At 44.0% G+C, this 21,573-nt stretch overlaps 4 protein-coding genes across 7 annotated transcripts; 2 read left to right on the forward strand and 2 right to left on the reverse strand.

Annotated features, from left to right (window-relative positions):
* The first annotated feature begins 142 nt into the window (after nucleotides 1-142).
* On the forward strand, nucleotides 143-5,917 carry LOC139350675 (uncharacterized). Its single transcript, XM_070992197.1, has 4 exons — nucleotides 143-279; nucleotides 3,073-3,861; nucleotides 3,974-4,006; nucleotides 4,290-5,917. Exons 1-4 carry the CDS (start codon nucleotides 264-266, stop codon nucleotides 4,337-4,339), a joined length of 888 nt encoding a protein of 295 aa, XP_070848298.1. The 5' UTR covers nucleotides 143-263; the 3' UTR covers nucleotides 4,340-5,917.
* osgep (O-sialoglycoprotein endopeptidase) lies at nucleotides 3,855-10,905 on the reverse strand. 2 transcript variants are annotated; one of them, XM_070992196.1, is made up of 13 exons: nucleotides 10,764-10,905; nucleotides 9,980-10,099; nucleotides 9,767-9,886; nucleotides 9,007-9,182; nucleotides 8,753-8,848; nucleotides 8,605-8,654; nucleotides 8,423-8,501; nucleotides 8,207-8,272; nucleotides 7,807-7,897; nucleotides 7,162-7,237; nucleotides 6,584-6,682; nucleotides 6,333-6,419; nucleotides 3,855-3,986 (listed from the first exon to the last, which is right to left on the reverse strand). In XM_070992196.1, the coding sequence occupies exons 2-12, from the start codon at nucleotides 10,092-10,094 to the stop codon at nucleotides 6,380-6,382; spliced, it is 1,008 nt and encodes a 335-aa protein (XP_070848297.1). In that variant the 5' UTR covers nucleotides 10,095-10,099; nucleotides 10,764-10,905; the 3' UTR covers nucleotides 3,855-3,986; nucleotides 6,333-6,379. The 2 variants fall into 2 exon arrangements, with proteins under 2 accessions (XP_070848297.1, XP_070848296.1); XM_070992195.1 differs by lacking the exon at nucleotides 3,855-3,986 and having other exon boundaries at nucleotides 5,703-6,419.
* A 236-nt stretch (nucleotides 10,906-11,141) lies between these two features.
* Nucleotides 11,142-14,362, forward strand: apex1 (APEX nuclease (multifunctional DNA repair enzyme) 1). 2 transcript variants are annotated; one of them, XM_070991551.1, is made up of 5 exons: nucleotides 11,142-11,208; nucleotides 12,312-12,443; nucleotides 12,555-12,718; nucleotides 12,805-12,997; nucleotides 13,229-14,362. In XM_070991551.1, the coding sequence occupies exons 2-5, from the start codon at nucleotides 12,383-12,385 to the stop codon at nucleotides 13,741-13,743; spliced, it is 933 nt and encodes a 310-aa protein (XP_070847652.1). In that variant the 5' UTR covers nucleotides 11,142-11,208; nucleotides 12,312-12,382; the 3' UTR covers nucleotides 13,744-14,362. The 2 variants fall into 2 exon arrangements, with proteins under 2 accessions (XP_070847652.1, XP_070847653.1); XM_070991552.1 differs by lacking the exon at nucleotides 11,142-11,208 and adding an exon at nucleotides 11,213-11,333.
* Nucleotides 14,253-21,348, reverse strand: LOC139350303 (zinc finger protein 11-like). Of its 2 annotated transcripts, none has more exons than XM_070991546.1 (9): nucleotides 21,035-21,348; nucleotides 20,243-20,445; nucleotides 19,998-20,090; nucleotides 19,722-19,814; nucleotides 19,326-19,436; nucleotides 17,508-17,631; nucleotides 16,298-17,426; nucleotides 16,119-16,171; nucleotides 14,253-15,871 (listed from the first exon to the last, which is right to left on the reverse strand). In XM_070991546.1, the coding sequence occupies exons 1-9, from the start codon at nucleotides 21,066-21,068 to the stop codon at nucleotides 14,604-14,606; spliced, it is 3,108 nt and encodes a 1,035-aa protein (XP_070847647.1). In that variant the 5' UTR covers nucleotides 21,069-21,348; the 3' UTR covers nucleotides 14,253-14,603. The 2 variants fall into 2 exon arrangements, with proteins under 2 accessions (XP_070847647.1, XP_070847646.1); XM_070991545.1 differs by having other exon boundaries at nucleotides 19,992-20,090; nucleotides 21,035-21,341.
* Between the last annotated feature and the right edge of the window lie 225 nt (nucleotides 21,349-21,573).

Genomic DNA, 21,573 nt, shown 5'->3' on the forward strand with positions numbered 1-21,573 from the left:
CAAAAAATGATTTCAACCGAAGAGATCTCTAATATTGTGGTTATCACGTGGGTTATCGCGAACGTAATAAAGGTTGAATAATAAAATTTCCCCCCCAGTTTCCCGCCGGACCCCTTATCTACAGGGACTTCCTGTTCCACCCACATTCTCGTGGGGCTTCCGGGTGGCTGCATAAGACTCATCCAGCGAGCCGTCGTTATCTTAACGTTGTAAACAAAAGTTACTAAACGGTTTAGCTTCCGCGACACATTGAACGAAAAGACATGCATATCAAAACAGGTAAGTTTGTACAACTTTTTGACTTACCGGACGGAAATTCTTCACTTTCAGTGGTGTTATTTTGTTGTCTTGCCGACGGTGTTAGCAACTATGCTAGCGGTGTCGATAGCCTGCTCGCCGCTATGAATGGGGATTACGAAACTTTGACTTCGGCTAACGTGCTAGTTAGCTCTTGATTTCGGATATGTTTAAAAATATAAACAACTACCTCTACGACAGCTCTTGTTTTTGAGTCATTGTTGAATTAAATTGGCAATGTTGTAACGGCAGATGGATAAAACCGTCGAGTTTATTTCGCCGCAACATGACGCTGCTAATCAAAGTTTGCTAACACCGGTGCTGGCTCGTAGCTTTTTTGCTGTCTTGTTAGCTGCCAACACCGCATACATGAATCACAGCTTGTTGTTATGTCCGAAGAGACGTCAATAAAGCAGCCAAGTTGCTCTTTATAGCCTGAGTCTGTAGAGTTAGCTAGTTTTTCGAAATTTCGACCACGGTGGTCGACACGGACTGCCTGGACTGAAAAAGTAACGTTACCTCATCAGTTTTTTTAAAATGTGGCGCTTAGGAGCGGGCACGCCATTGAGGCCGGGTATGTGCATTTATTCTTAATCATATGGAGTGTTTCGCCCCAACCCGAGCGACCAGTCAAGTTCGGCCTACAAAGCACCTGTTATAAGTTTCATCCTTATTATCACCAGGGAAGTATTTCTAGTAGACGTGCCCTTTTAGAGGCAATGAGCAGTAATGTCTAGATCTATCAGACGTGTGCCATGTGGACAAAAATGGCTCAACTGGAACTAATGTAAGTTAACTGTCCCGCCAGTAATTAGTCAGCCAACCATTCTTTTGACACAATGAGGCATCAAGTGTGACTAAATGACACACCGATTGTTGTATGACATTGATACACGATTAGCAACAGTGAGATGTATAGTGACGAGTATTGAAAGCTGTCACAGCCAGTAATTATACATTTTCTGTACATATGAATGTAAGCTAAATATAGACTTATATGTTACTATTGTTTGATTAAGACATGTCAAACAGTCAAGCAGTGTGACGTTTTGGGAGCCTAAAGTGAAATTTTCACGTCTCCTATTTTGTCATCAACAAATCAGAACACATTCAAAACATACTAAATTTACAATGACTTGAATATGAGGAAATTAGCAGATTATCACTTTTGAGAAGCTCAGGCTAAATATTGATTTGGCATTTTTGCTCAATGAATGAGTACACTGATTAAGTTGATATGGTGGCAATTGTCTATTGATTGATTATTCATCCAATTATTTCAGTGTTACAACAGTCAACACACTCACTGGACAATTTCTGCGGGCTATTTTATCATTTTTCTTTGTCAGCAGAACAGAGATGCTTTGCTCCAACTGTTCCCTTCTCTTCATTTAGCATCAAGTCATCTTGTTCTGTTCTGCACAACTTGGCAGCAATACAGGCAACTGTTACTCTGCCCAAACTCAACTGGCACAGTGAAGTCAGATGAAAATGTGTCATACACCCCTGATGTTTGCTGATATGGCACAGCCAAGTGCAAAGATCCTTTATGAACCAATCAGGCCTTTTTCCGGGAATTTGTGAGACAAAGGAGGCAAAGGCTGGAGAGCGTGTGCGGCATGCATGTGTACACCTTTAGAGGGTGTGTGCGCGCGTTAAAGTAAAAAAAAAAAATCACGATATCACTTTTTACGTAACAACTTGAGAACAGAAAAAGAAAAGGACAAACGTGAGGATAAGAATGTTGAAGGAGAAGAGCTTTCCAGTGTGACCAATGAACAGATACAACAGGTGGGTCACATGATAAGGAAGCTACAAAAAAGAGGTGTGTCCAGTGTGTTAGTACAATTGGAGTTACTGGCTCACATGGCAAGGAAGCTATTAAAAAACTGCAGTTATTTTCTATTCAAATATTTAGTAAAATGATTACACATTAGTAAAATAGGTGTGCTGCTGAAACCCCTGTGGCTAAGAGCTTGGGCTTGGAGATGAGCTGACCATCCACTTGTTGCCAACACTGGGTGAAACTGGACAGCCTGCCGCTGGATCCAGAGTGAATTTCTGTCATATGTCCAACTCAAGAACTAACTTTACTGCAGTGAATCTATGCTTTCTAAACTGATCTGTCGAGACCCTGTGTTCAAGAAGTGGGCTGCTGACATTCAAACTCCACTCGTATGCCTTGCTTTCTTTACAAATATATTCATTTGCCTCGTGAAAAATGGAAATTTGTTGCTTACCATGATTTTTTTGTGACGTGTGCATGCTTGGAAGAAGCACATCAAAGCTTTCTGATAGAAGGTAGTAGTGTGCCTCCACTGTCTCAGAAAATATCCCAGTATTTCACAATTTTTATTATTGATTTTTAATGACATTTAAAGGAATGAAAACAAGGCTTTTGTTTGATTTAATTTATATTCTGACAGACATGAAATTTGATAGAAACTTGAAATATATTACTAGTAACATGTTAGAATTCAATATTATAAAAAAGTAAATGTCCATGGTATGATAACCATCAGTTTTCAAATGGCAGTGTGCGTCCCTAGTTTGGACACAGTGTGCTCATCAATCACTAACAGACATACTAACACAAGATTGTTGTTAAATCAGAGCAGGACAGTGATGTGATTTTTACAGTTAAAGAGGGTATCTTAAGGCTTAGCCCAAGTGTTAATATTCTGTTTCATATGATATATGATGCATAGATATGAATGCATTCAAACAGCATCTGACAACAGATATTTGAGCGACATGTCAACACCTCTCTTTCAGGTACATGGGAAGCCAACAACACCGTGTGTGAGTCTGATACCCTGTGTGACCCAGCAGTCCTTGTTTCAGCCACCAACTCTGAGCCACACATTCGCAATCGCCGCCTGTCTCCTGGCTCGGGCAACTGTGGAGGCGGGGGTGGAGGCTGCATCTCTGGAGGTGACCAACAGCCCCGACAGCTTTCACCTGAAGGCGACCTGATCGGACCCGGTTACACGCATCCCTTCAGCTTCCGCAGGGAAAAAGAACGCAAGCAGCACAAAGGCCGCAGCCTCCGCAGGGAAAGTCAGAAGGGGGTCAGCCGAGTAAGCGAGCGGCCACAAAAGGCTAACCAAAAGGAGAGGTGGGTGGAGGACAGTCTGTCGCTGCTCAAGCCCCCACCTGCCTTCCCAGTGCAGGACAGCCCCGCAAAGCTGCAGCCCGCCGTTAGCTACGCCTCCAAGGTGAAGGCGGGAGCAGCAAGTGGAGCGCTGGAGGAGGACCGCCCCGCCATCGGCGTGCTGCTACAGAACCAGTGGGGTCTCAGTTTCATCAGCGAGGCGAGGCCTGTCACAGAGGGCTCTGGCACTCGCCCCACTGTGAACGCCCTCCCCCCTCAGCCCACAGACGCCGAACAGCCAGCAGACCTAGAGCTGGACACAGGTCTCACAGTCCAGCTTCCCGAAGAAACGCCTATTCCAGTTGCTACCTCCATCACCCCCACTATACGCCCAGAGGTGGACGAAAGCAACGGGAAGCTGCTGCTAAGTTGTCGCCATCTAGTGGAGGCTTTGAACTATCACAGTAGAGGTGAGGGCTGTGAGAAACCTTGTTGACCGTGTGCCCTGATTGTTTCTGTTTTCTTGAAAATTGTGATGTCAGCACATTGCCTCTAACGGTGTCTTTTTTTCTCTTTCCTCAGAATGGAATGCTATCTGTAACAAACAGAAAAAAGGTGGGTACTGAATGTTGTGAAATAGGCTTCAGCTCCTGAGAAGTGTTAACATGTTATGACAATAGTTTGTGGTTATGTCTATTTTTGAAACGACTTTGGTTAGTTGTTGCACTGTCACTCCCTGCATTATGTACTGAAGACTTGTGCTCTGTCAAATGAGTCCAGAGAGTCCTTTCGCGTTAAGTTTAGGTTGTTTACTTGTTCAATACTAATCAGCTTATTGATCTCTGACACATATTGTTCTGTATGTTTGACCCTGTTTTGTTCTTTTCTTGTTTTGCAGTTCCAAAAAAGGTTGTCTGGTATAAAGACACCCAGGAGCACCCAGCCTAGCAGTGTGAGAAACCCAAAGCATATGTAAACACACACAACACACACCTACATGCACATTAAAGTAAAGATGGACACATTTTTGAGTCCCGTTCACACACTGCACTCAGGATGATGTCTTCACGCAAAGCCACACTGAGACACTTTGGACTAACTTCTTTGAGATCTTACAGCAATGGACTTTTTTAACGCCTTACAGAAAGCCTGCCTTAATTAATCAGATCTGTTTTCATCGCCTCTCATGACCATTTTTAGCTTGTATGTGTAGAGCTGGTCTTTTTTTTTCTTTCCTTCTTTTTAACAACCTCTGATGAGCTGTAATTTAAATTCCCCCCTTTGAAAGCTGCAGTTTTATCAAACATTTTTGTGTCCTCTGTAAATTAGGATCAATCATTACTAAAACAGAGAAAACACAAGCAGAATGACTCAGCGGGCAGCCTGTGGTTCGTTGGCTCACATCGCTGCATGTTAATAAGGTGCTTATTAAGGCTGACACCTCAGTGGCTCTTGGGCTGGAAGAGGCAGAGGTGAAGGCTGCCGTGTTGACCTTAAGGGCATACTATGCAGGATTTTCTTCAAAAGTGTAGACTCACCCAAAAGGATTCAAATGCAGAATCTTTGGGCAAGAGATCCTATTTTAGTAGTATTGACCAGTCACTTGAGCTGGCTTTGGTTGCATTCCGCTGAACAGTAGATGTGGAGAGCAAAAGAAGCAGACCGTAGTGGCTGAAATGCAATCTCAGAACCCATTGGCCTTCATCTGACGACGGTTTAGCTTTTTCTAAAATGTAACTGCGTTCATATGAGGTTATCTGTTTACGGAGATTTGCCAAAATGTCAAGTTGCTTATCAGACTGTAAACAATGGCCGGCACGGAAGAGGAAGCTGTGGCCCTGATGTTATCTGGATATCTGCTGGCTACTCCGTAACCCCTGCAACACTGGCTGTTGCCCCCAGATGCTAAATTGCTGTCAGATAATACAGGATTGGTTCTGAGTTTGCAGCAGCAGTAGCTTCCAGTGAGCTCATGGTGCTGTTGAGCCAAGGAGGGGCCAAGTTAAATGTTGTTTACAGGCAACAATTCCTGCATAGTGTACCTTTCAGCCTCTGAAGTCCGTTGCTCTCTGAGTCATGAGGCTGCTGCTTCATCGATGAGGTCAATCAAGCACTTTGTTAAAAAAAAAAAGTCTGTTGTGTCCAATCTTTTCTTCACCAGAGTGATTTATTTCCCCCGTCTCCATCAGAAACAGAAGAATGTCTGTCTTGTTCCTGCTTGAGTTTTATGGTTAATGTATGCAGAGGACGTGTGTATCTGTGTCTTCAGTTTACAGAGGGGTGTAGTCAAAGGCACAGTGGAGTTCACCCATGACCCCTGTCAGATCTTAATGCTGTGTTCCTTTTTTTTTTTTTTTTATTTGGTTCCCTAATTGGTTGAATGTTACTCCGTAAGGGATATCACCGTGTTCAGTATGTTGAATTTTGAAAAGAAAATTTATTGAATAAAAAAATTTACACTGGAGAAAGAGGAGGAATGTAAGTGAACAGTATTGCTTAATAAAAATGAATAAACTCTACAAGTTCCATCTCTGTTTATTTTCAGGTCAGATTCTCTCAACTGACACCAGTAAACTGTTGGTAATGGAGGGAACCGCTGCACTAAATAGAGCTTAAATGTAGAAATAGAGAAAAACAAAAGTTGCTCAGTATCAGCAGTGGTTCAACCTGACAGCTGATCTCACTGTGAATTGCTTAGCTTGTCCAAATTTTCTTTCCATTACTGTCCAGATGATGTTGTGTAGGAGTCCACAATTCACTCAGCAGGTAGCACAATTCTCTGAAATCTGAATATACCTCTCACTGCTACTGCATTTTCAGTGGCTAAAGACTGAAGTTAGCTTATGCAGCTTTAAACTGAGCAGGAAAAGGCAAAATATTTCATTTTTCCAGAGTCAATTCAGAGGTCTTCAGAAGTTTTAAACCAGCTACCATAACAGACCTGCTGCAGCAGCATCTGTAGCACCAAGACGTTGCTCAGTCCATCAGTCAGTCTCTCCACGTCACCTCCACCTCATCTGTTCTGTACCTACAACAGGAAAATGTTCATGTCAACATGGACACATAACAAGGTATGACAGCACAGCAAGGAAGCAATATTCAACTTCTCCTACATCCTGGGAACATCTCTATATACCAAGGTCCCAACCTTTGATGATTAAGAGTAAAATCTTTACGGTGATGTGAACGTACCTTTGTGTAATCCACGAGTCCTCCAGCTCCGTCACCTGACCGGACCTGAACATCTCCCAGCCAGCTTGAGCGATCATTGCTCCGTTGTCTATGCAGAATCTGCGGTACAAAATGAACACTGTGTTATCTGAACCTGGAACACAATATTCCTGACAGGCTGTTTGAGGAACTGCAAATGTTTCTATTGACGCTTCTCACATGTGAATTGACTTTTCTGTTCAGCCCATTTACTGCTCACTCACACGTTCCTGCTGTTTTACAATGCATGCTGTGATGCTCTTTATGCTACGTTAACATCCAACGATACTTCAGCTTTAACAACAATAAAAGCTGTTGATTATAATGAATTTCTAAAACATAGCATGCGTGGAAATAAGTGTTTCCACAAAGAACTGTACTCTTGTCAAACTGGAAAAGTCTCTCAAATACCATCATGGGACACCCACCCTAAGGAAAGTGTATTGGAGGGTGGGGTGGGTGTCACTGTCCTGATTGATTTATGTTTGTGCTCTGAGTCTGAAGCAGACTCTCTTGTCATTTTAATGTCAATGAAAGTAAGTGTAGAGCGACTGGTTTACCGTTCATCTGTGGCAAACAGCTTGGCTCCTCTCTCCTCACACATCACCCCCATCATCTCCTGCAGACGCAGGTTACCTGCAGAGGAGACATGAGGTCATGTCTCTACAGGACGGACTCAGACAAGCCTTCTTTTTGGTTTGATGATTCCTAACGGAGACTAGTTCACATAGTCTAGTTATGAAAGGAAGTGAAGTTCACAAACAAGCAGCAGAATAACGCTGGTTCATTGTGGCTCTGATGCTTTTTAGTCTCACGAAGAGAAGGAAAACAAGAGCCAAGAGCAGTTCAGCTTAACAGGAGCATTTCATTTCACCAAAAGTAAATCTAAAAACATATTTTTTCTATGTTATGAAATGTCTGTTATTTTATTAAGTGTTTTTTGCCATTTGAATAATGTAAATTCTTGGACATTTTCTCCCACCTGCCCTTTAACACAACAAAAAATATATCTAACCTCGTCCTTTAAACGAAGCAGCCTATAGACTAACTCTGATTTCAATCCATTTCATTTCTGTGACACTGTAACTGTACTATTGTAGCTACTGGAAGATATCTGGACATTTGGGCTCTGGATGATGAAAACTACACAAACCAACATGACCCACAAGAGCAAAACATACCACAGAATGTTTCCATTCACTTACAGCCAACGCCGCCGACAATGAGGACCTCTTGAGAGCCGCAGTGAGCCATGGCCCTCTCTGTGATCTCCACCAACATGGAGAACAGGGTCTCCTGCAAGGAGGGAGGTGTCAGTGCTGGGCACATTACATCGTAATCACACCTGCAACAGCTGGCTGATTCGTTGACTGATCCTCTTCTTTGTCATAGAAGACAGCAAACTGAATATCTTTGGGTTTTAGACTCTTGGTCGGCCACAATAAGAGAAACGAAAGAAATGAAGATATGCTATTTTTTGACATTTTAAAATGATAAATTGATTTATTCCAAAATTAACATTGTTTTTACTGATCTTAACTAGCTGAGCTACACAGATCCAGCATGTAAGGCAGGACTCTATGAGCAGACTGATAGTGTTAGTACCTGCAGGGAGAAACACAGGTCCTCTGCTGCACACTGACCAGAGCTCAGCATCTTATGAGAGACTTCCTGTGGAAGAGAAAAGAGAGAATAACCATTGGGTCCATGACTCAAGAGAGTAATGAAGTCACAGACATCAAACTGTAGCCTTGAATGTCAGTTTTAGCAATTTCATTATTTAGATGAAAGCACTTATTGTAGAAAAATAGTTCCACTCACCTCAATGTAGGATAAAATCCCAGAAAATGAGACGTCCATTCCTTTAACTGTATACGGCAGCTCCACATAGTGACTCCCTCTGACAGCACGGACATGAGCGAAGCAGTGTCAAAATATCAGTCGTAAAACAAACATGAAGTACACAACACGTTCCACAGCAGTCCAGTGAAGCTTCCACTCACTTTTTGGCCATCTGCTCAATGTTGTAGCCTGGACTGGGGTCATTGGAAATCTGAGTGGAGAAACAGATCCACACAAGTTTTCACACACATCGATCACATCCAGTGAAAGGCGAACAGTCGCTCTAATGAGGACCATAACGGCACACACCTTTAGAACTCGAGCAAACCTGTCCAAACAGTTGCCGACCGCGATGTCGATGGTCTCCCCAAATATTCTGTACCGCCGCTCTGAGTATGCAATAACCTGCACAGGACGACAAGAGTCCAACTGTTACATTTGTACCACATCAGCTTATAACTCAGTGTATGTTACAGCTCTGTCAACACTGTTTCACAGACAGCTGATGAACAGGAAGTGCTGTCCAGAAGCTCTGTGCCAAAGGAAATACTGAGGCCACCAACCTGTGTGTTCCCTCCACTGACATAAAGCACGGTGGGGTTCGCGGCTTTTGTGATGAGTCGGCCCATCTCAATGTGTCCAATGCAGTGGTTGACACCGAGGAGCGGCTTCCCCCAAAGCTGTGCGACTGTACGAGCCACCAGAGCCACCGTCACCAAGGGAGCACCCATACCAGGACCTGAAAGAGAAGAAGAAGAAAAACAAGGGTTAAAGAGAGACTGTTTATCACATTGGAGTGATAAAAAGACATTATACTGTTGTTTGAGAGACAACATTGCATCCGTCTGTCAGTTTGATGTTGCCTTAAAGGCACTGATGAATATAAAGGGTTTTATGGATAATCACATGATTGCTAAGCTGCATCTCTATCAAATAAACTTGCACTTAAAATACAAAATGACATGAAATAATAAAGGTTATGGCCTGGGTACAAGCTAATGTCATGAGGGTAAGCACTGTTGAAACTCCTAATTGTTTTTTGAGTTCTGGTCAAGATATGAAGTTTGAATTTAAAGAATGTGTATAGTATAATATGATATCTAGAATTGTGATGTAACTGTACAGTGGTTAAACACATATGCATATGTCATGCTGCCAAACAACAGAGAAATGTTTGAACTATAACTCTAAAGTTCCTCTTTCTATCTTTACTTCAGAGAGGTCACATTTTATCACAAATATTGGGGGTATTAGGAGCACTCATTTTCATTTTATCTGCACTTTGTAAACCAACGTGAAAAGCCAGGATCTTTTGGATGTTACCTTTGGTGTATGCCACACAGTCGATGTCTGCAGGCTTCAGCCCTGCTTGCTCCAGCGCCTCCTTGAGGACAGTCAGTATGACAGCACGGTGGTGCCTGGCAGTGTCACTTGGCATGAACCCTGATGGGTAAAATAACATGTTGTCAACTTCACATGCAAGATTGTTAAACTTAAGTGAAGGGGATATTAGTGCTTTAGAGAAATGTGGCTTGCCTTGACCAGGAGGGGTAATGTAGGTCCGTCTGGGGTTGGAAAGCACTTCACCATCCCTGATGATTCCTATGCCGATCTTATTGGCACTGCCCTCAAATCCAATTACTACAGTCATGGCAGCTTAAAGAAAGAAAGAGAGAAAGCAAAGAGAAAAGCAATGTGCAGTGAGGACTAAGTAGAAACCTGAAATGTCTTCTTTTGCTCCGGAGGGAGCATTTCAAAGTCTTTAAAACTACCCTGATTACGTCTTCTAGGGTATTTCAGCTGCATTTTGAGCAGGACAGGCAAATGAAAGATGCTGTTGATATGCATTAAGTGAAATGAAGGCTTGAGTTATAAAAATTTTAACACACCACCTTCAACTGTGTGAGTGAAAAGTTTAACTTATTATTTCGTAAGTTTGACTTAGCATATCGTAATTTTAAACCAATATTGCTTAATTGCATTTCCATTTCGGTTTTACTTATAACTTCTGAACATTTGGGCAGAAATGGGCTTCCATAGATGAGTGAGAGGATGGGCGTGTCGATTTCATGGGATTTTGGAGATATGTATATCACATTTGTAACAATAATTGTAATTGTAAACTGCACGTTAACATTTAAAACAGAGGGAAAATGCGACACGTAAGGAGACACTACATTATTAACGCATACAGAGAACAGATAAATAAGAAAACAAAAATACAGCATGCTGTCGCTGCTAGCATAGCAGCGACAGCATGCTGTATTGCTTAAATTGCTTAAATTGACGCTCTCTTGGATTACAGACTATTTACACATACCTTTTTACTTCCCTTAGGTAGTTTACATTAATCCAAATTCGTGCCAGTGAAACTTTAAAGCCAATAATTGTTCCGCCTCAGCTAACTTCTGCAGCCCAACTGCTCCATGAAGCTCGGGGTCCCAAACACTGACTGCTGTACAGTTGGCCTTACCAAAAAAATTTGTATTAATTATGTTTTTACGTCAGCAGCATGTCAGATTAATGTAATATGCGTTACAACAGCGAGTACATGTTATTTCTGCCAGTTTACAAAATAAATAATAAAAATGCGGAGGTTTTTTTTGTTGTTGTTATTGATTTTTAATCAGGCAAACATTGAGGCAGTCGCCATGTACAGCGAGCACGTGCCCACAAATCTTTGCTCTGCTCTATGTGTGAGTGTGTTTTGGGGGAGTGACTGAAGCAGCACGGAGTGATCTTAACATCCTGCTGTGGAAGTGCAAGTAAGATAATTTGCATCTCCTTTTTTTAAACTGTCTTTCTGGTTGAGTGAAGCTACCGTTATTTAACATTTGCATTTATTGATCAACCAAATCGGTTCTGTGGAAAGCTAATTAGTAGCTGGCTGGTTACTCCATTCATTCTCGGTGCAGGCCGTCTGCTGCTGGCTCCGTGCTCTTTGTCACAGTGGAGAAGCTAGCGTTAGCCTAGCTTGCCATAAATCCTGGTGTTGTGTAACACGCAAAAATGACCAAATAGTTTGTGCTGTTGTTGGTCTTTTGTCACCTACATGAATGATGTTAAGTTAACATTCAGTGGGTCACGAATACATTCTTAATTTACATGTAGTGTGCCCCACTGTACCGTTATACTCCTCCACAGCGACGATGGAGATCAAAAACGCTTAGCGTCGCTTCCTGTTTGTCACAGATTTTATTTCATCCTTCAAATACATACGTACGCGTGAAACGGTGGTATTGTGTAAAACGAGGACACACAGGTACTCAGAGCTGCACTTGTTTTTGAGAAGGAGGGAACTGTCGTCCTTCGGCCGATATTCGATTGGCCGATACGAGCGCTGATAAGCAACAATGTGATGCTACAAGTTTGTGTCAGTACAAGATACTCAAGTTAGTATTGTTGAACATACAGGGACAAAATTACAGCATTGCCAATACCAAGTGTTCAAATAAAAAATATCTGCCGATATTTGGGTTACTACACATAAATATCGGTATTATTAATAGTAGTCTTCAGGCTCCTTCCATATCTACATCACAGGTCTTCAGTAACTTAAATGAATAGGTCCTTAATATTGTCTCTGTTACTGTCTGTGTTCATGTGAAGTAAATATTGTTGCTCAGATTGATCACTCTTGGATTGTCTGAAACTCTGAAATATTAAATCTGAATATAAATAGTAAAAATAAGCCAGTCATGAGTTCCCAGAGCCAAAGGTGACATTTTCACATAGCTTTTGTCTGACCAACAGTACAAAGAAAAAACTGAATCATATTTACGGTGACATAAAATGAGAAACAGCAGATGCTGTCCATTTCCTGTGACAGGTGACTGAAATTTGATTGATTCCTCTTCTGCTCTTCCAGCGGCGCGTGTGTTGTTGTGTGTGCGTGTTGTGTGTCTGCGAGCTGTGTTTCCAGCCAGAGTGAGTTCAAGTATGAAGAGAGGCAAGAAGACAGAGGAGGCGGCCGCAGATGGGGAAAACGACACAGGCTCTGGTACTGCAGCACGCAAAAACACAGTTCTCTACATATCAAACAACTTCTGAGCTCATCTTCCAAACTAAGACGGGTGAAACTTTCATGACGCATGTTTCTTTCACCTCACAGCTTCTGCAAAGAAAGCAAAGAAGCCTAAAGAGCCGGAGGCCCCAATTCTGTACGAAGATCCTCCTGACAAAATGATGAGCAAAGATGGACGCGATGCCAACATGAAGATCACCTCCTGGAACGTGGACGGGCTGAGGGCCTGGGTGAAAAAGAAGGGCCTGGATGTGAGTTTGCAGTGAAACTGAAGCAACTTAAATCTGTCAAAGTTCAGTTTTGAGGGTGGTTTTAATTGTTGCTGTTTGTCTTGCAGTGGGTGCGCGAAGAGGCTCCGGATGTTCTGTGCCTGCAGGAGACAAAGTGTTCAGAGAAAGCTCTCCCTTCTGAAATCACCTCAATGCCCGAGTACCCTCACAAGTTCTGGGCCGGGTCAAATGAGAAGGAGGGTTACAGTGGTGTAGCCATGCTCTGCAAGACTGAACCCATCAAAGTCACCTATGGCATTGGTGAGTGGGGGGTTCATAAGTTTAGATTCTTGGATGTAATTTCATAGAATAAGTTTGCAAAGTGCAGCTTTGAATGCATCAAACGTTTGGAAATTGCACAAAAAAGTGTGCTCAAATTTAAATATCTGAGTTTAAATTTACAAGTACACTCATCTACACGTTTAATGCGGTTGCAGGAATAGTTCAAGATATTGAACTGATATAACTGAACTTCCTCTGCCAATACTCCAGGCAAAGAAGAACATGACAAGGAGGGCCGCGTCATCACTGCCGAGTTCCCCAGCTTCTTCCTGGTGACCGCTTATGTGCCAAACGCCAGCAGAGGCCTTGTGCGCCTGGATTACCGCAAAACCTGGGACGTCGACTTCCGGTCATACCTGAGCGAGCTGGACATGCAGAAGCCCGTGGTGCTGTGCGGCGACCTGAACGTGGCGCATCAGGAGATCGACCTGAAGAACCCGAAGGGGAACAAGAAAAGCGCAGGCTTCACCCCCGAGGAGCGCGAGGGCTTCACCCAGCTGCTGGAGGCGGGCTTCGTCGACAGCTTCCGCGAGCTCTACCCCAAGCAGACCAACGCCTACTCCTTCTGGACCTACATGATGAACTGCCGCGAAAAGAACGTGGGCTGGAGGCTGGATTACTTTTTGCTGTCGTCCAGTCTGCTGCCAGGCCTGTGCGACAGCAAGATCCGCAACAAGGTGATGGGAAGCGACCACTGCCCCATCACTCTGCACATAGCCGTGTAGCTCAGCCCAGCCAGCAGGGCGGCTGCCTCGCAAAGCCTCCGCTGTTTTCTCAGTACTTCCAACTTGGCTGAAACTATCATGCCCGCCCGCGTGTCCTGTTAGTGAGGCTCTGCCTGCTTGGGCAGGGCAATCTCACACTGACCTTTCACAGGGGTGATAAGCTGCCCGATCTCACTCTTTCACTAGGTTCAGCAGTAGTTTAGCTGTCTAGTCAATCGTTTTCAGTTTTTATCCACAAGACAATTCATTACGCCCACTTGTCCCGTTCATGTAACCGAAGTTTGTCTGTAAACCCAGTGATGTACACATACATTCTGTTAAGAAGCAACACTAAATATTCAAAGATGTCTAAGCTGATTTTCAACAACGACCCGTGACTGGCTGCAGAACTGTGTCACAGCGTGGCTCCTGTCTGTACTACTGCTGACACACAAGCCTTCATGCCAAACAACCTGCAGTCATATTTTTGTGTTCCTGTTTGAGACGAAAACACTGCTGTTATTAAAAAAAAAAGAAAAAAAAAAGCAACTTGTTCTAGCACTAAAATGTTAAGCCTCTTTTCCAAACTAGTGTTACATTTTCTGTCCTGAAAGATGCTCACAATAAAGCCTGACTTTATGTAAAACCTCTTGTTGATTATTTGAAGCTATTGAGCCAAGAGCTAAAAAACACATTCTTTTCAAGGCCCAGTGTGCTTTAATCGAACCACAACCTGTACATCAAATGCATTCAGTAGGACATTCAACATGAACCAGTTCTTGCTAGAAGTTTCTACACTAGATGAACATTGCATAGGAAATAAAGTCGCAATAAATCTACATTACCTTTTGTTCCAGTCTAATCTATAACCTGGCACATCACTACATTAACTTCATGATATGTGTTCGTTGATGCATTTTCAGATTGTATGACTGCCTGAATCCTTTCCCACATTCTACACACAGATAGGGCTTTTCCCCCGAGTGTGTTCGCTGGTGTCTTTTCAGGCGGTTGGCACTGAGGAAGCTCTTGTCACACTCTGTGCAGGAGTACGGCCGGACTCCGGTGTGGTAGCGCAGGTGGATGGTCAGGTAGCAAGACTGAGTGAACTTCTTGCCGCAGTGGGGGCACTGGAAGGGCTTATGGCCCGTGTGGAAACGCTCATGTTTCAGAAGCTCGGCGTGGGAGAAGAAGCCCTTCCCGCAGTCGGAGCAGAGGTACGGCCTCTCGCCTGAATGAGTCAGCTCGTGTCTGATCAGCGTCGCCTTATAGACGAAACTCTTGTCGCACTGCGAGCAGCTGAAAACGTTTTCCCTGGTGTGGCAGCGCTCGTGCTTCTTCATGTTGCGCTCCCTCTTGAAGCTCTTTCCGCAGAAGGAACACATAAAGGGCATTTCCTCGGAGTGGATCTTCATGTGGCTCAGCAAACCGCCCTTGTAGAGGAATCCTTTCCCACACTGCGCACAAATATGCGGCCGTTCCTTTTGATGGATGCGCTGATGGGCAGTGAGAGCTGCCCGGTAGGCGAAGCTCTTTCCACAGTTGCAGGTGTGCACTCTTTCTTCTTGATGAGTCTGGAGGTGCCTGTTGAGGTAGCTGGCACAGCTGAAGCACAGGTCACAGCGAGGGCATTTATAAGAGCGCTCCACCTTGTCTGAATCCTCACCGTGGGTCTTTAAGTGTCTTACCAGCGCCGACTTCCAGGCAAACGCCCGACCGCACTCCGAACACAGGTACTCCCCGTTCTCCATGTGGGTGCTCTTGTGCTCCCTCTGAGCCACCAGAGACTTGAAGAACTCCCCGCAGATCAGGCACTCGTACTTGCGGCCAGACTTGTGTGTCAGCTTGTGCCTCTCCAGTGACTGTTTGAAGGAGAACCGCCGCCCGCACTGGGAACACAGGAAGGGCTGCTCACCAGTGTGGATGCGCTGATGGGCTTTCAGTAAGGACTGGAACTTGAAGCTCTTCTCACATTCTGGACAAGTAAAACGTCCCTCTTCATCTGCGTGGGGCTGAAGGGACAGCTTGTCATCCTCAGCCTCAACAGAGTGGACTTTGTTAATGTGCTGCTGGACCTGGGCTTCTTCGGAGTGGTGGAAGGAGCATTTAGGGCAGGAGAAAGCAGCCGACGAGCCGTCTGTTACAGAACCTGATGGAAAAGCAAAAGTCATTAGAGAGTGGAGCAAGAAATCAACATTGTGCTAAGCAAACTAATTATGTGCTTTCCCCATACGCCCATATCAAAATGTCCAACTTTACAGCAGAAATAAACGTGTTTACAGTCATTTTCTGTTTTTAAGGAAAATTCCATCTGCTTTCTTCAATGTAATGTAGTGCTCTTGTAAACTCTCACACCTCTCTGGTTGTGTAATCATGGCAAGAAAATGAACACTCACTCTCATCACCGTCCTTTGACGACACCATGGATGACCCATAAGAGTGCTCTGCGCTGTTAGAGAGAAAGGAAAAATAAACATGAGGCGCTCTATCTGCCTGATGTCCCACCACAGCCACCATACATCCAACTGAACAGAACAAACATTGTACTTGTGTTAATGAGGACTGATGGCTTTACCAACTGAAAGGCAGAGGCTTCAGCTCTGCGGGGTTCATCTCAGTGATCTCCTTCCTTCTTTTAGTGGTCATGCTCTTCTGTAAATTTATCACCTGGATCTTCATGGTCGGCTTGCGTTTGCGCCCACTCGTGCGGACCTTCACCAGGGAAATGACTCTGCTGTCAAGTTCAGACGCCGTGCCTTCGGGCTCAGCGGCGGGACGCTCACTGCTCTGAACCTCTGCGTTCTCCAGATCACCGTTACCCTCCGCCCGCGCCCGGCTGTCAGGTTCAGCAGGTGCAGCGGTGGCCTCGCTGACACCTTCATCACCTCCAACCACCTCCCGGCCTTCTTCACGGCTCTCTGTAGGCTCGTGCGCGTTGTGATCGTCAGTGTGACTTTTCAGGTGCCTTGCGAGTGCCATCTCCCAGTTGAATGTCTGGTTGCACTGATGACAGGCGTAAACACCGTCTTCCATGTGCGTCTGCTTGTGCTCTGTGCGGGCTGACAAAGAGTGAAAGGTCTCCCCGCAGACAGCGCAGTTGTATTTGCGTCCGGTTTTGTGCGTGTGTTTGTGCCTGTCGAGGGACTGCCTGAAAGAGAAGCAGCGACCACAGTCATTGCACCGGTGGGGGCGTTCACCGGTGTGGATGACTCTGTGGGCGATTAGTGAGGAAGCAAACTTAAATTTCTTCGCACAGTCTGGACAGTCATGAGGTCCCACTGAGATTATCTGTTGGGAGGACGCTACGTCGTCCTTGTTAGCCTCTGGAAGGATGATGTCTGTCGGACCACTTGCATCTTTTTCCTGTGTTGCTTCGTCTCCTGGTTCGACTTCTCCTTCCCTGGTTGTCTCATGGGGAAGCATTATCAGTGAATCTTCAGCCACTGTGTTGGTGTCTGCTCCTCCAAAGCAGTTTTCTCCCGTCACCACCTCGATGTCGGTGCTCGTGCCTAATTCAACCTCTGCGTAATCCGTCACCGTGATGATTTCAACTGCCACGTCATCCACAAATGACACAGTGTGTGTGTCATGGCTGAGGCCTGGCAGATCTGACTGGTTGGGTTGTTCTGTAGGTTTTGTCACTCTGCCGGGGGACACTGCAGAGAGGGAGGAGTGGATGCTGTCGCCCATGCTTGTAGGTGGAACTGCACAAAGAAGGAAAGAATGAGGCATAAGTTCATGTCAACAATGAAAGGCAATAGATGCGGTTATTGGAAATGACTTACCATGCTGCTCTAAATGCCCAAGGTGTCTGTGGTGCTGGAGCAAATGTTTCAGGTCTGCAGGCTCAGAGACTGAATGCACACATTCCTCCAACACTGAGCATTCAGCTCCAAGCCAGGAAACAGTCTGTGGGACATACATGAAAACACAAAACATTTCAGCTTCAACAAATAAGACATCAGATTTGCAGATTAAACACCTGTAAGACATATTACTAGCCAATAATGTTCAATGACATGCCTGTTTTACTTTATTTGAATTACAGCAAAGGCAAAACTGAGACTAGTGCTGCTTTCCAATACCCATACTATTTGTTGTATCAGAAAAGTATTAGGATGTCCCAATACATTGTGTGTCAAATAGAGTATGCCAAAAATACCAGGATGTCCTACTGCACCTGGCCGCATTTTGCACCAGGGTTCATTGACCATGGCCTGATGATCTGTGGCCACCAAGTTTTATCAGGTCTCTCTTGAGAATGAGACTGTATGTCTCAGTGACATTACCTGTCTAAATAAAGGTTAAATAAATTGGTACCACATGTTAACATAGGACGTGAGTGAGATCAGTGAAGGTACCGCTCACTCCAGTTTTAGTATTTTTCAGTTTGTTTCAAACAATTGGATGGCTCTTGGGGTTGCACAGTGGCGCAGCAGGTAGTGCCCGTGCCTCACAGCAAGAAGGTCGCCGGTTCGATTCCCGGGCCTTTCTGTGTGAAGTTTGCATGTTCTTCCCGTGCATGCGTGGGTTCTCTCTGGGTACTCCTCCCACAGACCAAAAACATGCTCATTAGGTTACTTTTTAGGTGACTCTTAATTGCCCTTAGGTGTGAGTGTGAGCGTAAACGGTTGTTTGTGTATATATGTTGCCTCATCATCCCTGTGATCGACTGGCGACCGGTCCAGGGTGTACCCCGCCTCTCGCCCGTTGACAGCTGGGATAGGCTCCAGCCCCCCCGTGCCCCCGAAAGGGATAAGCGGCATAGAAAATGGATGGATGGATGCGTGGATGGCTCTTAAAGTGCTGCTGATTCCTGACCCTTTATGAACTGTTACATGTGCATTTGATTAACAGTGAGCTGATACCAAATGTCACTGAACAAGAGGCCATTATGTTCTACTTTGGTTTTGTCATTAACCGCTGGTGGGATTATTGGTGTGGTTATACAGGACGCATACACTGCTGTTTGATGTCATGTATAAACTGTGCAGAGAGGTCTGAGGCCTAAGTTTTAGACTGTGCTGTCACTGAATAATTAACCTTTCACTTGGCTGTGCGACATGCACTCTGCTGGTCTGTCTTTAGTGATGTCATAGCAAGCCTGTGGCTGGAACGAAGCAGAGATACAAGAATGACTGGCTGTAAGCCACACGTGAGGTCATGTTGAGTCTGTGGACTACGTCACTGTTGGTTTTTCGCATGTTGCTGCTGTTCTACTGGCACTATGTCACCGATTTTCACTGTCACATACCAATTCCATAATTATGATATTCCCATGATGTGTGCAACTTAGAAATTGCTTATCATTCCTATTTCACAAGCAAATACTGTCCACTGGCACACCAGTGGTGTGTGTCACTCTTGTTTTACTATCATATGCTATTTGTTGCTGTTCGACCAGCACATGGCACATGACGAGAATGACCACTCGAACAAGAGCGGCATCCTGTACCATCAAATCGCAGCTGTTGTCTGGCTGTAATGCAAAGTTTTTCCCTCGTTCACAGAATTCAGCAGTATCACTGTAGATGTATATAAAAAATACAGGAGTAATTCTTCCATGGTGAGAAACAAAATGTGAATAAAATGACACCTCTCACCTGCTCAAGGTCAGGTACTGGTAAGAGCTGTGCCAGCCGAAAGAGGAACTCCGAAAACAGCATCTGCAAATCATTGTCATACTGAGGGCCATACTCAGCGGGGAAGACTTCCTGTGAAACACAAAAAGAGACTGTGAAAAAAGAATTTCACTGCATCACAAATACAAAACTTAAGTCAGGTCTCTGCTATTTTTGCAGTTACTTAAAAATACTACGATGTTGTCTTTGACTTTTTGCCACATGTTTCCGAACACTTTGCGCAACCTGCGAAATTCCACAGTCAACTGAATGTGCACAACTGAAAGAACCGAGCTTGACAGAAACTATAACTTATAATGGCAAGTAACATTTAAAGTTGAATTCGACTCAACAGAAGAGTCGTCGAAACTGCCTCACCAAGAAAAAGTCTCGTCTCTCCTCTGGATCTTTGAGCAGAGTGTGGATCAACTCAAGAAAGTGAACCACGACGTCCTCTCCTGATTCCTTCATCTGCAATATAAGCACAAAAATTCCATGACTTATGATAAGTTTGTTGGCCAGCCAGTAATAGTGAAGATTTACAGAAAACACACAGTGATGGAAGATGCAGAAAAGCTGTGGAAATGACTGGACTTTTCAAATTGGTGTGGGAAATAAAATCAACCAATGTACTCTGAAGGCACTTACACATACCAGGTTGGGATGTCGCGGTTTAATTTTCTCCAGATGAGACAAGATGAGATCCGGTTCCAGGAGCTGTTCAACTCGGCACAACTCGAGAATATACTGATGATGAGAAAGACCAAACATTGTATGAAGATACTCGCAATTCAGCTCACGTATCATTAGATGTCTTTAACCTTCTATCGTTGCTTCCATCTTAAAAAATGAAATGTTACATTAGCTTTGAATGCCCAGTGTCCTCCACCGGTACCCACCCTGGCTCTTAATCCCAGATTAAGCTGCATCCCGTGCTTGTGCATTAGCAGCTCTGGGACCATGTCCATCACCAAAGAGACATACTCTGCTACTTTCCAGTAGTTCATGACATCTTGTTGTTTCAGAACCTGCCACATGGAGGCTGATATAAGCTGGAGAGGTGGGACGAGGAGGCGCAGCGATGCCAGAGGTAAGGGGTCACCTGAAAAATAGAAGAGTACTCAGATGGAAAAGGAATGCAGCCGACCTATCTGTCCAGTAAACTAATTCAACTAGTCTGATATGCAGTCTGCACACACAAGACAAAACAACATGTCATGTTAATCATCAGAACATTGATGATGTCAAACTGGGGCTGTTATTCACAACTACATGCTGTTATTTTCTGGGACTAGCGTGGTGAATTTGTTTTTATTTGTTTCAATTACACAATAAGGTAATTAAAAATCCATCCAAGTATTCTGGTTTTAATAAAATAATGCATAGCGTTACTTATTCACAACATGAAAACAGCGATGAACAGCGATGTGTTTTGAATGCAACCTTACGAGAAACACCAACTGCATGTTCAATAGCAACAGTGTTGCTCAAACCCAGTGAGCTATGATTAACGACTCATAATAACGCATGTCCATGTAACTTTCTATCAGAGGATACGCAAATAAGGTAGCTTTCCAAGCTAACTTGGTTGTAGAAGCACTGATAAAAGTCGACTTTAGCTGGACCATCGCTAACTCGAAGTTTTCCCACAAATGTTATCATAATGATTCGTCTTTTCAAAGCAAACAAACCGTTGGAAAGGGCTGTGAAGACACCCGAGTCCATCTTCTCACATTGGTGTTGAGGATTTCATTCGATGTGTGCTAACTGCTGTTAGCCAGATAACTAGCAGCCCAGCCACAGTTAACTAGCCTTAACCAATAGCTGCAGGATGATAAAGAAGGGGCTTATGGAGCAATCCAACTAAAACTAATAAAAGTCTCCTCTAAATAAGAGAACGACTTCAATTAAATGTATACATAACCAAAACAAGCAGTTATATTACGTGCTGGAACTGATTTGTTGTTAGAGGTTTCTTCTTCTCCATTTTGCCCTTTTATTTTCCGGCTGATGAATTTGTTTCCGCCACCTGCTGGACATTCTTTGCCCTGCACCGCTAAAGACTGAAACATTTTTAATTGCTTCAAAGCAAATATAGAGAAGTACTTTCTCAGGTGTGTTTGATGTCGTCTTTTGTGATTTTGACTTGCTTTTTCTAAAGTTCCATACAGTTTATTTATGTTTTATGATCTTTCTTTTCTTTTTTTTCTTTTTTTTTTTAAGTTTGTAA

This window comes from Chaetodon trifascialis, chromosome 22, assembly GCF_039877785.1.
Source record: "Chaetodon trifascialis isolate fChaTrf1 chromosome 22, fChaTrf1.hap1, whole genome shotgun sequence".
Classification (NCBI taxonomy): domain Eukaryota; kingdom Metazoa; phylum Chordata; class Actinopteri; order Chaetodontiformes; family Chaetodontidae; genus Chaetodon; species Chaetodon trifascialis.

Bases quoted from the DNA above. Each gene is read 5' to 3' on its own strand.
- LOC139350675 (XM_070992197.1), top strand. The intron at 3,862-3,973 runs GTGAGGGCTGTG...CTCTTTCCTCAG, and splicing joins TTTGAACTATCACAGTAGAG to AATGGAATGCTATCTGTAAC. The intron at 4,007-4,289 runs GTGGGTACTGAA...CTTGTTTTGCAG, and splicing joins CTGTAACAAACAGAAAAAAG to TTCCAAAAAAGGTTGTCTGG.
- osgep (XM_070992196.1), bottom strand. From the start codon at position 10,094: ATGACTGTAGTAATTGGATTTGAGGGCAGTGCCAATAAGATCGGCATA. The intron at 9,183-9,766 runs GTAACATCCAAA...CTTCTCTTTCAG, and splicing joins CTGTGTGGCATACACCAAAG to GTCCTGGTATGGGTGCTCCC. The intron at 6,683-7,161 runs GTAAACCAGTCG...TTTGTACCGCAG, and splicing joins CTGTTTGCCACAGATGAACG to ATTCTGCATAGACAACGGAG.
- apex1 (XM_070991551.1), top strand. From the start codon at position 12,383: ATGAAGAGAGGCAAGAAGACAGAGGAGGCGGCCGCAGATGGGGAAAAC. The intron at 12,719-12,804 runs GTGAGTTTGCAG...TTTGTCTTGCAG, and splicing joins TGAAAAAGAAGGGCCTGGAT to TGGGTGCGCGAAGAGGCTCC. The intron at 12,998-13,228 runs GTGAGTGGGGGG...CCAATACTCCAG, and splicing joins CAAAGTCACCTATGGCATTG to GCAAAGAAGAACATGACAAG.
- LOC139350303 (XM_070991545.1), bottom strand. From the start codon at position 21,068: ATGGACTCGGGTGTCTTCACAGCCCTTTCCAACG. The intron at 20,446-21,034 runs GTTTGTTTGCTT...TCTATTTTTCAG, and splicing joins CTTCACAGCCCTTTCCAACG to GTGACCCCTTACCTCTGGCA. The intron at 17,632-19,325 runs GTGAGAGGTGTC...TATGTCCCACAG, and splicing joins CAGTACCTGACCTTGAGCAG to ACTGTTTCCTGGCTTGGAGC.